Below are 18664 nucleotides of genomic sequence, written 5' to 3'. Positions count from 1 at the left end.
TGATGGTTTTGTTATTGGGTACGGCTGTAAGACAGTGACCGCTAATAGGCTGGGAGCATGGTCACCTTCTGACACCGGTGACCACACCTGGCCTCAGGTGATCCAGCCGCTCAGCCTGGCACAGAGTACCAGGGTCGGCCGTCCTGTGCGGAGCTACAGGCTTCTGTCTAGGGTTTGGAAGATACTGTTGCTCATTCTATTACAGGCTCTAGTTGGGAAATAAAAACGTCTGTACTGAGCAGTAGCCGGTACATGTGGAACAAGAGCGGCTACACTGCAATACTCAGGAAATGTGCCACAAAGCAATTCTCAATACAGAACTGCAGCACATTGTACTAGTTATGGCCACTGAAGGATTCAGAATTGATGGGAAAACCATTGATAGTTTGAACCATTGACTGTCATCACTACTGTGGGACAAGTAACTGCAACGGGCCAATCAGGAAAGGGAGGTGGGGCTTAACGTTGCAACAGGGGCGGGACTGAAAAACATTTCCGCATTTCTGCCGTTGATGTGGAGAACTATTGGACATCCACCCAGGCCCCAGGTCTGAGCTAAAGAGATCCGTGGGGGTTACAAATCTGCTTCCCAGGTCATCTGCTGTAATGTGTTAGCCTCGTATTCTGGCAGTGTCGCTAACGAGGCACTATCGGGGGAGATTTATCACAGCTTGGAGAGAGATAAAGTACCAGCCAATCAGCTCCTAACTGTCATGTTACAGGTTGTGTTTGAAAAATTACAGAAGCTGATCGGTTCGAACTAGGGATGGCTATCGACCATCATTGAATAGAAATCATTGATGGCTGAAACTTGATCGTGAATAGTATTACCATCGATTGTGAAACTGCAAATTGTTTGTTCATATACAATTTATCATTGCTCCTGTACACGCTACATCAATCACTGGCCAAATCTGACCGGCATATCGTCTGGATGGCCGTTTGGCCGCACACACTAGACTACGTGCACCATAGGGTTAATGATATCTTATGATTGACCGTTCAGCATGGCCGAACAGAGGATGTCATTAATGACCCGTGGGAGCGTGCAATTGTGCGTACATACTAGGCGATGTAGACGATTTGGCAAATCTTCCCTACAGCGCTCTAATGTGGATTGACCCTAACATATCAGGCCACGCCAACGCGTTTCTGTGCCGTAGTCACCCTGGTCTCCTCGCATTCTGCTCCACGCGTCTATATCAGAGAAGGAAGCTAATTGCATTAAGCTGCAGTATTTGAGACCATGTTATAATATTTTAAGGAAAGAAACGATACATAAGATAAAAGGATACAGAGTGCTCTATTCATTTATATAAAACCCTGAACACCTGGCATGTACACATTGCAATGAGCATATACACCCATATGTACAAGTGTGGCACACCTAATCCTGTGTGTATCCCTCTGTGTAATTACTGACAGCAGCCCTGCTCCCCATGCACACACTCAGAAATCCCTTCCAGTGGTGGGCGGGGCTCCTGGGCAGCAGTAGGTCGCGGAGTAATGACGTCACAACATACCGCCGCAACGCACCAGGGCTTTGTGACAGATTCCGGCAGGTACCCGGGTCAGTCTCCAGTCCTCTGAGCCGGTCCCAGCAGCCCCGGTGTTCCGCTAGGTGCCCCCACACTCCGTTGCCGCTGAGTGTCTCCGGGACCCAGAGGGTGTCGCCGCTGAGGGCGCAGTGAGGCCGTCGCCATTTTGTTGGTGGGTTATATGGGGTAGATGCGGGTGATTGGGTTTTCTGGGTGACGCACAGCCCCGCAGGTGTCCCTGTATGTTCCTACCAGCTGTCTCAGCATGGAACAGTGTCCCCCATCTCTGCTCGGCCCACAGCCCCTTGCCCCAGGCACTGCCCGGCCTCACCCAAATGCCCCTCTCACCCATTGTCTCCCATACTAGTTTTTCAAGGCACCCTGACATGCCAGATGTGAAGGATGTCCATGTTTGAGCACAGGTGACTTTAATAAATTGTACAGTAGTTAAGTAATTCTGATGTTAACCGTCTGTGCTCAATCAAGGATATCCTTAAAACCTGGACTGTCTGGCTACCTGGAGGACTGAGGTTGGGAATCACTCCCCTAGTAACCTGATTTCCTTTGTATATAGGATCTAGCCCCCCTCAACAGTCCTCTTTAGTACATCCTCCCCCACTCTGGCCCTCATTCCGAGTTGTTCGCTCGCAAGCTGCTTTTAGCAGCTTTGCACACGCTAAGCCGCCGCCTACTGGGAGTGAATCTTAGCTTATCAAAATTGCGAACGAAAGATTAGCAGAATTGCGAATAGACACTTCTTAGCAGTTTCTGAGTAGCTCCAGACTTACTCGGCATCTGCGATCAGTTCAGTGTTGTTGTTCCTGGTTTGACGTCACAAACACACCCAGCGTTCGCCCAGACACTCCTCCGTTTCTCCAGCCACTCCCGCGATTTTCCCAGAAACGGTAGCGTTTTTTCACACACTCCCATAAAACGGCCAGTTTCCGCCCAGAAACACCCACTTCCTGTCAATCACATTCCGATCACTAGAACGAAGAAAAAACCTCGTAATGCCATGAGTAAATTACCTAACTGCATAGCAAATTTACTTGGCGCAGTCGCACTGCGGACATTGCGCATGCGCATTAGCGACTAATCGCTCCGTTGCGAAAGAAAAATAACGAGCGAACAACTCGGAATGACCACCTCTGTTCTTTGTAACGGTCATGTTCCCCCTCCCCCATAAGCAAACTCATTTTGTTGTGTTGTTTTGGGTGGGGAGGTGCCAGTCTCTCTCCCATGGGGTGCAGGTAGTGAAACTGCTACAATGCTGTAAAGACAGTCTGACCAAGAGGAACCCCCCACATTTTAAGGGAGAACATACAAACTCCACACATAGATCACCTATAGGGATGAGGCGACGATGCTAGCCACTACACCAACTGTGCTGCCATATTCATGATAATGCGATCTATGAAATTACTAGGCAAGTCTGATATTGATGAGGCACTAGTCCACAGTCCATCACTGGGCTGATTATTGGTCCAGCCCATACCTCCCAACATGACTCTCTCTCTCTAGGAGGGACACAATGTTCTGCTCCTGGACTTCTCTCTTAATGTAGGATTGCCCTCACCTGTGTTGAACTAGTTAGTTGATAAGAAAGGTGTTTCAGCACAGGTGCTGGCAATCATACATTACCAGGAAAGTCCAGGAGCAGAGCATTGTGTCCCTCCTGGAGAGGGTCATGTTGGGAGGTATGATTATTGGTCCAGCCCACTATATCTGTGTCAGGTGCACTATAAGCACAGTAGGTGCTGCTCTGTCTTCCCGACACAAATCTGACCTGATGTTGCACGATGTAGAATCTTTTATGGCCAGATACGTGGTTTATTGACGCATTGCATAGGATGGAAATCCATTGCAATTGTCTTCGGAGTCTGCAGACATGCTTTATGATAGTGGTGAAATAACCGGTGTAATCTTATATAATAATATAAAAAAAAAATATATATATAAAAAAAAAGGGGGCAGACTAGATGGGCCAAGTGGTTCTTATCTGCCGACAAATTCTATGTAATAAAACCCAAAATAACGCCTTGGCGCTGTGGGTGTGTCCAGCTGCTGCGATTTACAACATGTGACTAGTAGCTGATGATTCTGAATACTGATTGTATTGCACACACATTACTCTTTGCAGACTCCGCCACTGGGTCATGCCTTCTTACAAGGATCAGAGTTGCATTTCTGAGTTTTTACATCACTCCCTGGTGATGAACAAGGACAGAATCACGGAGACGGGCCGGATACTGAATCTGACGCTGGAGATTATATTCCTGCTGACTGGAGAGGTGAGACTGGGAGCTGGCGCCCCTAGTGGAGGAGATTGCACTAACGCCTCTGTCAGGTGCTTCTCTGCTCTGTGCTCTGTTACGTTATACGTGAAATTGCGTCAGCATGGAAACTTGTGTGCAAAAATATCCTATAGTATAAAAAGCAAAGTTTCATCACACATGCCTGGTATGGCGATGAGGTTAGGTTTGCACCAGTTTATAGTTCGTTGCTCTTTGAAATCCTATTTACATATGTTTTTTTTAGATTCCAGCGTGACACTATTTCATAGCGCACTGCATTGTGGGCATCCGGCTTGAGGGTAGACATGTCTGTATCAAGTTACAAAAAACGTTAATAAAGGTGGTGGTGAGGGCCGGGGAGAGACAGACGGTAGCGAGTTATTACCTGCTGTTAACTGGTAGGCCCTTTAAGGCATATGGGTAGCGTTACCTGCATCAGAATCACTGGCTTATTGTGTCTCCTCATATTTAGGCACCAGTGGTAGACTGCAATGAGACTAATTACATTCTGCATCAGAACTCATTACACAACCTCCAGTTTATTACCTCACTCCAGTTTATCTCCAGATTTCAGTGTATTAACATGGGATTTGCTAATAGGACAGCCTAGATCAGGCATGTCCAAACTGCGGCCCTCCAGCTGTTGTGAAACTACATATCCCAGCATGCCCTGACACAGTTTTGCTGTCAGAGAATGCTAAAGCTGTGTCAGGGCATGCTGGGATGTGTAGTTTCTCAACAGCTGAAGGGCCGCAGTTTGGACATGCCTGGCCTAGATGTTCAGGAGTGTATGTACTAACTGCTGTCACTGTATGCAGGATTTTGTGCTAACAAAGAGGGAGAAAGACCCAGCCACAGGGAGCGATAATTCCTGTCTGTCAGACCAGAGTCCCATCACAGAGCCTCCATCTTACTCCCTGGCAAACGAGGAAACTACTGACAAGAAGACCCTGGAACTGGACAAGGCAGCCCTCCCTGCGGCGGAAAAGGTGGGCACAGCGCCATCTGCTGCCATGGAAAGTCTAAGAAAACGTGAATTATAGATAATGTTTTGTCCCACTATGTCAGGTTCCGGTGAGGTGTGAGGATGTTGCGGTTTTCTTCTCCGTGGAGGAGTGGGAGTATCTGAAGGGACATAAGGAACACTACAAGGATGTGATCATGGAAAGCCACCAGCCTCCTGCTTCTGCCGGTACATCATAAGTACTCTGTGAATGCTTCATTAACATGGAGGCGGCCATTTTGTGGACTGAGCCACTATTCAAAAGAATGCAGCCAATCGCTTCACAGGGGACCAGACAAATAATAATGAGAATATAGCTTATAATGCCCTGCGTTCTCATGAGTAGGGGTAATTGGGCATTGTTGGGTGCCTTGGTGACGGTAGCTCTGCTCCTGGAGTCACCTACTCCTATTACAATGGCTGTTTAGTCCACTCGCGCAGCATCTCGTGAGAAGCTCAGTAACTGATACGAGTCTCTCGTTAGGTGTAATATATAGTATGTGGCTGCTTATTTGGCCATGCGCTGCGTTATGCCAGAAAGTAACGCGCACTTACCGCCTCGCCACACATACGTGCATGTTAATTCGCTGCAGCAGAAAGTAGGCTTGTGTCAAGGCATGTTCCTCTGTGTGCTTCATACATAACCCTTTCCATGCGCAGGCGAGAGATGCATTTTAATTGACATTTGTGTAATGTTCTCACCAGACTGTGACAGTGTCAGCTCCGAGAGGACCACAGAGGATGAGAGACTGCTGGGGCCCAGTCATCCTCAGGGGCCTGTACTGGATAATGTCAGCCATGATCCCTTAGCAGGTCAGTGACATGTACAGACTATACACACGCTTCCCACACACAGTGTAAATGCTTAATTTTTACACGCTTCATACATGCTGTGAACACGTAGACAACTGAGCTTCTGTCAGTACTGTCACTGAGCACACACCGCCAGAGCCATACGTGGGGGAGAAGCGGTGTAGGTTAGGCCGCTGGGGGAGAAATGGTTACCAGAATGCCGCTCCTCAGACGCCTGCACCGGACCTGATCCTCACATGGTTGCCGGGAACCCGAATAAGATGCTGATAAGACACCTCTAGACTACCAGGGATGGTTTGTCGACATGCTACTTGTTGACATTACAACCATGTCTGCGTCCTCATGTTGACATAACTGTGTACCATTCATATCCAACCTGGTTTATTTTCATGTGCTATGTGTATTCTGTTATAGTCCAGTCATGTCTGTGAGAGGTAATATAATCCTCCCCATCCCAATTGGATGATATTCCTGTCAATCAATCTAACCTGTCACAAATTATTTACCTGCCGTTCCAGCAGACGCACCTGTCTGAGCTCAGTCAGTTTCTGGGCAGGTTTACTGCTCCTTAAATCGGGGGGTTTCTATTCTGTGCAATGGGCTACAAGGCAGATGTTGCTGTTATATTTTATTCTACGTTTGGTGGTGTTGGTCTAGTAAATTTGTGGGATGTACAACTGCAGGGAAACCAGACCCGCTGCTTAGTAATTTAGCCGTGTGTGTTTTTTTTTCCATATTAAACCACAATGTATTAAAGTTTTACAGTTACAAAATCGGTACCATGCTTAATGAGTGAAATAAAAAAAGAAAAAAAAAAAAAAAAGGTTCTGCCCTTAATTTTTGTTCGTTGGTAAAATTTTGTATAGCCGGGTCCTGGTTGTCCTATAAGGGACCTAGGATTGGTGCATGGCTGTCTTTAACAAACGAGGTTGTTACGCATGAAAAATATGTCTATTTATCCAGACAAGCAGAAAATAAATACTATACAATTTGGGATAGATGGTTCGACCCGACGTTCATGCAACAAGATGATATCCGGACTTAGCTATATTACCATTGTCATGGTTTATATATTCTGCTGTTCTCATAAGAGGATTGGCTTGGGAGACTGGCACATAACTAGTTTTGAAATGCATATTATGACTCTGATTTGTTTCATGTACATGCGTATCCCATATTTGTATCCATAAACTGCAGTGACCATCGAAGATGTTCGGTAAATTTGACCTTTGATAATATGTTCAATATTACATTGTTACATGCAGTGATATTCAATGTTTGTTAGGAAGTAACTTGTTTAATTTGTGTGGTATAACTCAAAAACTTCAATAAAAAGCATTGGATTTAAAAAAAAGAAGAAGTTCTGCCATATATGTAACTCTCCATGCACATTCCCCCCTTCCCCCCCCCCCCTCCAGGTGGGTGCAGCTCTAGAAATCCAGCAGACCCCTGTGAGACCCCTCTGTACTCTCCGGGCTGTATAGAGGAAGAGAACAGGACTGTGACACAGGAATATCAGGTAGAGGAACCTGCTCTGACCTCTCCTCCTCACATTGCAGGATATTGTGTTATTCCCATGTCCCCGCCCTGTGTGTGACTCCTATAGAGATGTCCTGTGTAACGTGTGGGTGGGACACGTATGTGACACATGTTCTTATATGACAGGATGAGCCGGGACACGTGATGTATCACCGGCAGTGTAAGGAAGAGGCCGTTCCTGCTGAGATCAGCCCAGGTGAGAGAGACGCAGACGCTCTGTTGGTACAATATGGGTGGGATATACGTTGGACTTTCCTGTAAGATATATTATAGCTATATGTAGTCTGGCCTCTTCCAGGGATCTGGAAGCTTATCTCACTAATGGAAAGTGAAATGAAAGCCTTTGATAGAGGAAAGGTTACCGGGTTAGTTGAGCATCACAGTCGCCATCTTCAGTCACACCAGTGAGAATTTACTCTGCAATGTTACGGCACCTCCCTGATCTCTGTCCTGTATATTCACTACGCTGCCCAGTGAGCATAATGGGGGCCGTGACCTTTGCGTTCAGATCCATCACCTTCTTGCGGGTTCCTTGGGGGAAAGATCAAGGTTCCAACCATACTGTATACCTCATATCTCGCCAGTGCTGATTGCCAGCAACAAAGTGTGTGTATCCTGGACATCTTATTACACCCGTCCTCTCTAACGGCTCTCTGCCCAGGAAGGGAAGGAGTCTGGGACAGGGAATGTTTATGTCCCTGGTTCTATATTGTTCTGCTAGTTTGGGACCACTATAATTATGTTTCTGTGAATAGAATTCTCCTTTAGTTCTTTCATCCACATACGTAACTCTCTGTATCCATTCCCCGCAGGTGGGTGCAGCTCTAGAACTCCGGCAGACCCCTGTGAGACCCCTCTGTACTCTCCGGGCTGTATAGAGGAAGAGAACAGGACTGTGACACAGGAATATCAGGTAGAGGAACCTGCTCTGACCTCTCCTCCTCGCACATCCGCTCCTCACATTGCAGGATATTGTGTTATTCCCATGTCCTCGCCCTGTGTGTGACTCCTATAGAGAAGTCCCGTGTAACGTGTGGGTGAGACACGTATGTGACACATGTTCTTTGTATGACAGGATGAGCCGGGACACGTGATACATCACCGGCAGTGTAAGGAAGAGGCCGTTCCTGCTGAGATCAGCCCAGGTGAGAGACGCAGACACTCTGGGGATATAATATTGCTGTATGGGGAGAAGCGGATGGAATGTTACTCACTAGTAATATTAAATCAATGTACCTTGGCAAGAAACCCATTAGACTTGGTGGAGTTACAGCTCCTTACCAGGAACACTGCCTTCCCGTAGGCTATTTCCATAGGTAGAAGGTTACGGAACTGTGAGTTTGTAGTCTTCTGTTTCTCACCTTCCATGTGTATTATAACCTTCTGAATCATGTTGGTTTGCCCTGACCTTCATCCTGTATATGACTATAATCCCCCTCTTGTCCTTCTTGTCAGATGGTTCCCAGTGAGGCCAGTTCTTGGTGATGACACTTGTAGGTTCTGGTCAAGTCCATCATTCCTTTTGGGGTCCTGGGTGAAAGCTGGGAGCCCCATTAACTTTTTATCCGCAATTCTGGTGCTTATTGCTTACTGCAAATTGGCTTCATAATTGAGATAACTCGTTACTGCTGTCCTCGCTGGTGTCAGTGGCTGCGGCAGGAAAATGGACCATCGGGAAGGAGTTGGGGGTGGGGGGAGGGGAGTGATTATTTCCAAGACCTTGGATCTATACTATACTGCTAGTTGCTAAAAATGTTAGCAGACGTCAGTGTTCCCATTTCTGCCCATAGATGTACTGCTGACATCAGTCCAAGTGAGACTCATAATAAAGACCTTCCTAAAGGAGGACTTCAATCCAGCGAGAGGGGGGTGATGTGCTGATCCGAAACGTCACATTGCGACCATACACATCACATACAGATGGCAGGAAAGCATTCAATGTCAGCAATACCATATACAGATCTGGTCTCATACCTCTATCCTATCTGCGCTTTGTGGGGTGAGACGCCTGGTGTGACTGACATGCTCCTGAATTTCCAAAATTGTGCACATTTATTTCATCATAGCCACATACAATATCACTTATAGCAGGGCCGAAACTAGGATTTTTGTCACCTGGGGCAAAGTAGTAATTTGGCGCCCACCCCCAAAACAACCCCCCCCCCCCCCCCCCCCCCCCCACACAAAAAAACCTTGTCAGACTAAAATACTTAGATTATGAAAAATTTTGAAGAAAAAGGGGGATACTACAATATTCCCCTATGTGCCTCAAATGCCCTGTGTGTCACATGCCCCACTACATGCTCCTCTGTGTGTCTCCATACATTGCACTATATCACTACACTATATCATAACACTTCATCACTGCTCTACATTCCCCTATCCACTGCACTATATCAATATACTACATCCCCTACACGCTGAACTACATCACTACACTACATGCCCCTATACACTACACTACATACCCTATATACTACACCAAATCCCCCCATCTGGGAGGCAAAGCGGAGGTTGATACTGCTAAATGGGAGCACAGTGCCGATAATAAAGTCTGTCTTTAAACTCACCACAAAGCTGCTGTAGTGATACTCGGTGAGAGTTGGAGGTTGTCCAGGCTCTAAGCTTCCACTGTCAAGTGGACCGCTAGCAAAGTGAACCTTTGATTTCTGTAACATCGGTGACTGCACCTTTTAGCAAACATAAGCCTGGGGCAGTGTGGTGTAGGCGGCAGCTTGTTATCGGTTGGTGCTGGGCAGGCAGCCGGAATCATAGCCTGTTGAAAAACACAGCACCAACAGCTCGCTTCTATAGCTTGTACAGTTTACCACACACTAGCCGCAGCACTGCATGGCAAAGACGAAGTTTAAGACAGTAGCCGAGTACTGAAGCTCACCTGCACAGCATCGGAGGCAGCTGCAGCCAGACAGGTGGGTCAGAGACACTGCCCCGGGAACCGTCTGCTATCTCACTGGAGCAGCACAGCACTACCGGTAAAAAAACAAAAAACCCTGCTCCTCTGTAACTCCTCAGCACCCCCTCAAATCCAGCACCCGGGGCGCATGCCCCCTTAGACCCTCCCTAGTTACGGCCCTGCTTATAGAGTACTAGGCACTTAGGGTTAGTATACAGTATCCCTTATAGCGTACTAGGCTCTTAGGGTTAGTATACAGTATATAGAGTACTAGGCACTTAGGGTTAGTAGTATACAGTATATAGAGTACTAGGCACTTAGGGTTAGTATACAGTATATAAAATACTAGGCACTTAGGGTTAGTATACAGTATATAGAGTACTAGGCTCTTGTGGTTAGTATACAGTATATAGAGTACTAGGCACTTAGGGTTAGTATACAGTATATAGAGTACTAGGCACTTAGGGTTAGTGCTTTCGTTGCAAAGGAATTGGTATAAAGGTGCGTGTGCGGCTCACTGGTATAGTTCCTCCATCTTTTGCATTGTTATCCATGTTAGTGTCTGAGAAGCAATCAGTGTGCATCTTCATTACTCACAGTTATAGCTCAGTGTGATGCATCAGGTGTAGTGTCATGTGATGCCTGTGCCCTGTGAGTATATACATGTCACTCTTACTGCAGCCGCTCTGTGCTACACTGAGACACGTGTGCTTCTACATTACTCTCAGTTATAGCTCAGTGTGATGCATCAGGTGTAGTGTCATGTGATGCCTGTGCCCTGTGAGTATATACATGTCACTCTTACTGCACCCGCTCTGTGCTACACTGAGACACGTGTGCTTCTACATTACTCAGTTATAGCTCAGTGTGATGCATCAGGTGTAGTGTCATGTGATGCCTGTGCCCTGTGAGTATACATGTCACTCTTACTGCACCCGCTCTGTGCTACACTGAGACACGTGTGCTTCTACATTACTCAGTTATAGCTCAGTGTGATGCATCAGGTGTAGCGTCATGTGATGCCTGTGCCCTGTGAGTATATACATGTCACTGTTACTGCAGCCGCTCTGTGCTACACTGAGACACGTGTGCTTCTACATTACTCAGTTATAGCTCGGTGTGATGCATCAGGTGTAGCGTCATGTGATGCCTGTGCCCTGTGAGTATATACATGTCACTCTTACTGCACCCGCTCTGTGCTACACTGAGACACGTGTGCTTCTACATTACTCAGTTATAGCTCAGTGTGATGTATCAGATGATGCTGAGACAAGACCTTGATGGGAAGACACTTCTCCAGGACACTACGTACCTTACACTGAGTCAGACGTGGAACGATCTCGCGGGTGTAAGTCCTAATACTAAGGATGATTGCTGGGGTTACCCCCAGGTCTCAGGCTCTGTAGTTATGCTGTCTCCCAGGAATAGTGAGGATTGTGTTCTGGGCAGACTGATACAGAGAGTAACCAGGTTCCAGGCAGAGGTCAGACCCAGCACCAGGGCAAGGAAAACAATGGCAGGTGTCCCGTAAGCGTAGCACAGCGTGACTGCACCTATAGGGTACAGGAAGCCAATCAGGAGGCTCCTTGTGTTGACTTGATGTGTTTGTTTCAGGTGTGTTGGCCAGTTGGAAAGTCCAAGGAGATTCCCCTCACTCGCTTCTTCCTGTCCAAGGTCATCAAACGAATGTCCCTACTCCAGATTTTCCTCTAGGGATTATTCTGAGCGAAAACTCCGCCAAGGACAGCTCGAGGAGGGCTCATGCCGTTCCGGACAAGGCTCCGGCCTTAAAAAGACCAATACATGTCACTGATCTAGTTAAGAAACAGCGCAAAGTCGATCATTCGTCAGTTAATTTTATTGGCCATGGCGATGGGAATCAGAACAAGGAGCAGACCACAGATAGGATGGTCTATAAGTGCAGAAGGACCTATTACAGCGAGATAGATCCGGCCGCTCACCAGAGAACGAACAGTGACGAAAGAAGGTATCTCTGTGGTGAGTGTCCACTGAGTTTCACAGACATCTCGGTCCTGGAGGCACATCAGTGGAATTTCCATAGACAAGAACTTGGGGCGATTAGTGCCCCGCAGAGACCTGCCCCAGAAGATAGACCGTTTTCTTGTTCTGAGTGTGGTAGATCTTTCACTAAGAAGTCAACGCTCGTCAAACACCAGAGGATTCACACAGGAGCATTTGCCTGTCCCGACTGCGGGAAATGTCTGTCGGATAAAACCGGCCTCATTTTGCATCGGAGAACTCACACCGGGGAAAAGCCATTTGCCTGCTCGGAGTGCGGGCGACGTTTTACCCAGATGTGCCACCTTGTCACCCATCAGAGTGTACACACGAGAGAAAAGCCCTTTGCCTGCACAGAGTGCGGCAAATGTTTTTCCATCAGATCAGTCCTTATCGCACACCAGGCCATCCACGCCCGACATAAGACATTCCGCTGCCCAGAGTGTGGAAAGTCGTTTACACAGAAAGCCGACCTCGCCACCCATTGGAGGGTCCACTCAAAGGAGCCCGGTTCCACATCATGAGAGCCGAGCAAAGCTTATGCCTCTGGTGCAAGTTTGGGTGTGATCTTCAGACACTTTCGTAGTTTATAGCCAAAAAATTGGTGAAAAATTTATCTTATGAAAACTCTCAAAAAGCAGTTCTGGTAATAAAAATACCTTACATTTCTGTGATGCCCACCCTTGGTCTCATTATGTGTGTGTGTGTGTGTGTGTGTGTGTCTGTCTCTCTCTCTCTCTCTCTATATATATATATATATATATATATAGGCAAGGATGATGTCCGGCACTCCAATACGCTAATTATCAGCTCGTCTGGGTGCCCTTCCTGAGATAATATGGAATTGGGTGAAATGGATGGCACTCCAGCATGTGAATAAATGATCAGAAAACCAAATAGGTAGCCAACGTTTCGGAGCAGTGCTCCTTTATCAAGTCTTGGCTACCCCTTGACAAAGGGGCGCTTGGACCCCGAAACGTCGGATTATGTTTTGTGTGTAATACACTTGAATCTACAACAGTCTTGGAGTGCCGCCTGCTTTGTTACCCTTTATATATATATATATATATATATATATATATATAATGTGTGTATATGGGGTGGAGATTTAGAATAAATTGGGATTACATAATTTTATTTTTTGTCATCTTTCTATTTTTCTTTTTATACTTAATAATATTATAAAGATTAAAAAAAAGTTTATTATTATTATTATTACTCCTCAGAATTTTATTATTATTATTATTAGTCTTATTCTTATGCATATTATTATTTTTATTCTTGTTATTATTTTTATCATATTTTTTATTTTTATATTCTTATTCTTTTTCGTTCTTTATATTGTTCTTTTATTTTTCTATTATGTTTTTATATCCTTATTCTTTTTCTTGTTGTTATAATATAATCATTTATTATTATTATTATTATTATGTCTTTTCCATCTTCATCTTATTATATTTGTCATTACTATTATTTTATTCTCGTTGTTCTTAAAATTCTTTCTCTAACGTCCTAGTGGATGCTGGGGACTCCGTCAGGACCATGGGGAATAGCGGCTCTGCAGGAGACAGGGCACAAAAGCAAGCTTTTAGGATCACATGGTGTGTACTGGCTCCTCCCCCTATGACCCTCCTCCAAGCCTCAGTTAGGTTTTTGTGCCCGTCCGAGTAGGGTGCAATCTAGGTGGCTCTCTTAAAGAGTTACTTAGAAAAAGTTTTTAGGTTCTTTATTTTCAGTGAGTCCTGCTGGCAACAGGCTCACTGCATCGAGGGACTTAGGGGAGAGATTTTCAACTCACCTGCGTGCAGGATGGATTGGATTCTTAGGCTACTGGACATAGCTCCAGAGGGAGTCGGAACACAGGGCTCGCCCTGGGGTTCGTCCCGGAGCCGCGCCGCCGACCCCCCTTGCAGACGCTGAAGATGAAGAGGTCCGGAACCAGGCGGCAGAAGACTCTCAGTCTTCATCAGGTAGCGCACAGCACTGCAGCTGTGCGCCATTGTTGTCAGCACACTTCACACAGCGGTCACGGAGGGTGCAGGGCGCGGGGGGGGGCGCCCTGGGCAGCAATGTATAATACCTGTATGGCGAAAAATACATCACATATAGCCCTTGAGGCTATATGGATGTATTTAACCCCTGCCAGATATCTAAAACTCCGGAGAAGAAGCCCGCCGAAAAGGGGGCGGGGCCTATTCTCCTCAGCACACAGCGCCATTTTCCCTCACAGAAAGGCTGGTGGGAAGGCTCCCATGCTCTCCCCTGCACTGCACTACAGAAACAGGGTTAAAACAGAGAGGGGGGGGGGGGGCACTGATTTGGCGATATGTATATATATTAAAATGCTATAAGGGAGGAACACTTATATAAAGGTTGTCCCTGGATAATTATAGCGTTTTGGTGTGTGCTGGCAAACTCTCCCTCTGTCTCCCCAAAGGGCTAGTGGGTCCTGTCCTCTATCAGAGCATTCCCTATGTGTGTGCTGTATGTCGGTACGTGTGTGTCGACATGTATGAGGAAAATATTGGTGAGGAGGCGGAGCAAATTGCCTGTAATGGTGATGTCACTCTCTAGGGAGTCGACACCGGAATGGATGGCTTATTTATGGAAATTACGTGACAATGTCAACACGCTGCAAGCCGGTTGACGACATGAGAGGGCCGGCGAACAAATTAGTATCTGTCCAGGCGTCTCAAACACCGTCAGGGGCTGTAAAATGCCCATTTACCTCAGTCGGTCGACACAGACCCAGACACGGACCCTGATTTCAGTGTCGATGGTGAAGAAACAAACGTATTTTCTTTTAGGGCCACACGTTAAGGGCAATGAAGGAGGTGTTACATATTTCTGATACTCCAAGTACCACAAAAAAGGGTATTATGTGTGAGGTGAAAAAACTACCTGTAGTTTTTCCTGAATCAGATAAATTAAATGAAGTGTGTGATGATGCGTGGGTTTCCCCCGATAGAAAATTATTGGCGGTATACCCTTTCCCGCCAGAAGTTAAGGCGCGGTGGGAAACACCCCTCAGGGTGGATAAGGCGCTCACACGCTTATCAGAACAAGTGGCGGTACCATCTACGGATAGGGCCGTACTTAAGGAGCCAGCTGATAGGAGGCTGAAAAATATCCTAAAAAGTATACACACACATGCTGGTGTTATACTGCGACCAGCGATCGCCTCAGCCTGGATGTGCAGAGCTGAGGTGGCTTGGTCGGATTCCCTGACTAAAAATATTGATACCTTTGACAGGGACAGTATTTTATTGACTATAGAGCATTTAAAGGATGCATTTCTATATATGCGAGATGCGCAGAGGGATATTTGCACTCTGGCATCAAGAGTAAATGCGATGTCCATATCTGCAAGAAGATGTTTATGGACACGACAGTGGTCAGGTGATGCAGATTCCAAACGGCACAAAGATGTATTGCCGTATAAAGGGGAGGAGTTATTTGGGGTCGGTCCATGGGACCTGGTGGCCAGGGCAACTGCTGTAAAATCCACCGTTTTTTACCCTAAGTCACATCTCTGCAGAAAAAGACACCGTCTTTTCAGCCTCAGTCCTTTCGTCCCTATAAGAGTCATATCTGCCCAGGGATAGAGGAAAGGGAAGAAGACTGCAGCAGGCAGCCCATTCCCAGGAACAGAAGCCCTCCACCGCTTCTACCAAGTTCTCAGCATGACGCTGGGACCGTACAGGACCCCTGGATCCTACAAGTAGTATCCAAGGGGTACAGATTGGAATGTCGAAAGGTTTCCCCCCTCGCAGGTTCCTGTAGTCTGCTGTACCAATGTCTCCCTCCGACAGGGAGGCAGTATTGAAAACAATTCACAAGCTGTATTCCCAGCAGGTGATAATAAATTTACCCCTCCGACAACAAGGAAAGGGGTATTACTCCACACTATATAGTGGTACTGAAGGCTAGGTGAGACCTATTCTAAATCTGAAAAATTTGAACACTTACAAGGGTTCAAATCCAGATGGAGTCACTCAGAGCAGTGATAGCAAAGAACAAGGGGACTATATGGTGTCCCGGGACATCAGGGATGCTTACCTCCATGTCCCAAAATTTGCCTTTTCTCACCAAGGGTACCTCAGGTTCGTGGTACAGAACTGTCACTATCCGTTTCAAGACGATGCCGTTGGATTGTCCAAGGCACCCCGGGTCCTTACCAAGGTAATGACCGAAAGGAGGATTCGTCTTCAAAGAAAATGGACGACCTCCTGATAAGAACAAGGTCCAGAGAACAGTTGGAGGTCGGAGTAGCACTATCTCAAGTAGTTCTACGACAGCACGGGTGGATTCTAAATATTCCAAAACCGCAGTTGTTCCGACGACACGTCTGCTGGTCCTAGGGATGATTCTGGACACAGTCCAGAAAAAGGTGTTTCTCCCAGAGGAGAAAGCCAGGGAGTTATCCGAGCTAATCGGGATCCTCCTAAAACCAGGAAAAGTGTCAGTGCATCATTGCACAAGAGTCCTGGTAAAAATGGTGGCTTATTACGAAGCGCTTCCATTCGGCAGATTTCACGCAAGAACTCTTCAGTGGGATCTGCTGGACAAATGGTCCGGATCGCATCTTCAGATGCATCAGCGGATAACCCTATATCCAAGGACAAGGGTGTCTCTCCTGTGGTGATTACAGAGTGCTCATCTTCTAGAGGGCCGCAGATTCGGCATTCAGGATTGGATGCTCGTGACCACGGAGGCCAGCCTGAGAGGCTGGGGAGCAGTCACACAAGGAGTGTGATCAAGTCTGGAGAATTCTCTCCACATAAATATACTGGAGCTAAGAGCAAATTTATAATGCTCTAAGCTTAGCAAGACCTCTGCTTCAAGGTCAGCCGGTATTGATCCAGTGGGATAACATCACGGCAGTCGCCCACGTAAACAGAAAGGGCGGCACAAGAAGCAGGAGGGCAGTGGCAAAACTGCAAGGATTTTTCGCTAGGCGGAAAATCATGTGATAGCACTGTCAGCAGTGTTCATTCCGGGAGTGGACGACTGGGAAGCAGACTTCCTCAGCAGGCACGACCTCCACCCGGGAGAGTGGGAACTTCATCGGGAAGTTTTCCGCATGATTGTGAACCGTTGGGAAAGACCAAAGGTGGACATGATGGCGTCCCGCCCGAACAAAAAAATGGGACAGGTATTGCGCCAGGTCACGAGACCTTCAGGCGATAGCTGTGGACGTCCTGGTAACACCGTGGGTGTAACAGTCGGTGTATGTGTTCCCTTCTCTGCTTCTCATAACCAAGGTATTGAGAATTATAAGACATAGAGGAGTAAGAACTATACTCGTGGCTCCGGATTGGCCAAGAGGGACTTGGTAACCGGAACATCAAGAGATGCTCACAGAGGACTAATGGCCTCGGGAGCTAAGAAGGGATTTGCTTTCAGCAAGTACCATGTCTGTTCCAAGAGGAACCGTGGCATCGGCCTTTAAGAAAGGACCTGCTCCAGCAGGGACCTTGTCTGTTCCAAGACTTACCGCGACTGCGTTTGACGGCATGGCGGTTTGAACGCCGGATCCTAAGGGAAAAGGCATTCCGGAAGAGGTCATACCTACCCTGGTCAAAGCCAGGAAGGAGGTGACCGCACAACGTTATCACCACATGTGGTAAAAATATGTTGCGTGGGTGAGGCCAGGAAGGCCCCACGAAAAAATTTCAACTAGGTCGATTTCTGCACTTCCTGCAAACAGGAGTGTCTATGAGCCTCAAATTGGGGTCCATTAAGGTTCAAGTTTCGGCCCTATAGATTTTCTTCAAGAAAAAAATTGGCTTCAGTTCCTGAAGTCCAGACGTTTGTCAAGGGAGTATTGCATATACAGCCCTTGTGTGCCTCCAGTGGCACCGTGGGATCTCAACGTAGTGTTGGGATTCCTCAAATCATATTGGTTTGAACCACTCAAATCTGTGGATTTGAAATATCTCACATGGAAAGTGACCATGCTGTTGGCCCTGGCCTCGGCCAGGCGATTGTCAAAATTGGCGGCTTTGTCTTACAAAAGCCCATATTTGATTTTCCATTCGGACAGGGCAGAACTGCGGACTCGTCCCCAGTTTCTTCCTAAGGTGGTGTCAGCGTTTCACCTGAAACAACCTATTGTGGTGCCTGCGGCTACTAGGGACTTGGAGGACTCCAAGTTGCTAGACGTTGTCAGGGCCCTGAAAATATATATATATATATATATATATATATAATTCCAGGACGGCTGGAGTCAGAAAGTCTGACTTGCTGTTTATATTGTAGGCACCCAAAAAGCTGGGTGCTCCTGCTTCTAAGCAGACTATTGCTCGTTGGATTTGTAGTACAATTCAGCTTGCACATTCTGTGGCAGGCCTGTCACAGCCAAAATCTGTAAATGCCCATTCCACAAGGAAGGTGGGCTCATCTTGGGCGGCTGCCCGAGGGGTCTCGGCTTTACAACTTTGCCGAGCAGCTACTTGGTCAGGGGCAAACACGTTTGCTAAATTCTACAAATTTGATACCCTGGCTGAGGAGGACCTGGAGTTCTCTCATTCGGTGCTGCAGA

The 18664-nt window shown here is 46.9% G+C and overlaps 1 protein-coding gene across 1 annotated transcript; it reads left to right on the top strand.

Annotated features, from left to right (window-relative positions):
- Positions 1-1731: 1731 nt before the first annotated feature.
- Positions 1732-12789, top strand: LOC134996174 (oocyte zinc finger protein XlCOF7.1-like). The gene is made up of 10 exons (XM_063951168.1): positions 1732-1960; positions 3679-3829; positions 4651-4821; positions 4901-5024; positions 5541-5648; positions 7067-7167; positions 7314-7383; positions 8000-8100; positions 8263-8332; positions 11716-12789. Exons 1-10 carry the CDS (start codon positions 1941-1943, stop codon positions 12642-12644), a joined length of 1845 nt encoding a protein of 614 aa, XP_063807238.1. The 5' UTR covers positions 1732-1940; the 3' UTR covers positions 12645-12789.
- The last annotated feature ends 5875 nt before the right edge of the window (positions 12790-18664 follow it).

The sequence above is a fragment of the Pseudophryne corroboree genome, chromosome 2, assembly GCF_028390025.1.
Source record: "Pseudophryne corroboree isolate aPseCor3 chromosome 2, aPseCor3.hap2, whole genome shotgun sequence".
Lineage (NCBI taxonomy): Eukaryota > Metazoa > Chordata > Amphibia > Anura > Myobatrachidae > Pseudophryne > Pseudophryne corroboree.
Note: the sequence above shows the minus strand (reverse complement) of the source record. Positions and strands in the feature narration are given on the sequence as shown.

Coding starts and splice junctions, on each gene's coding strand:
- LOC134996174 (XM_063951168.1), top strand. CDS start 1,941: ATGTCCATGTTTGAGCACAG. Junction 5,025..5,540: donor CCAGCCTCCTGCTTCTGCCG/GTACATCATAAG, acceptor TGTTCTCACCAG/ACTGTGACAGTGTCAGCTCC. Junction 5,649..7,066: donor CAGCCATGATCCCTTAGCAG/GTCAGTGACATG, acceptor CCCCCCCTCCAG/GTGGGTGCAGCTCTAGAAAT.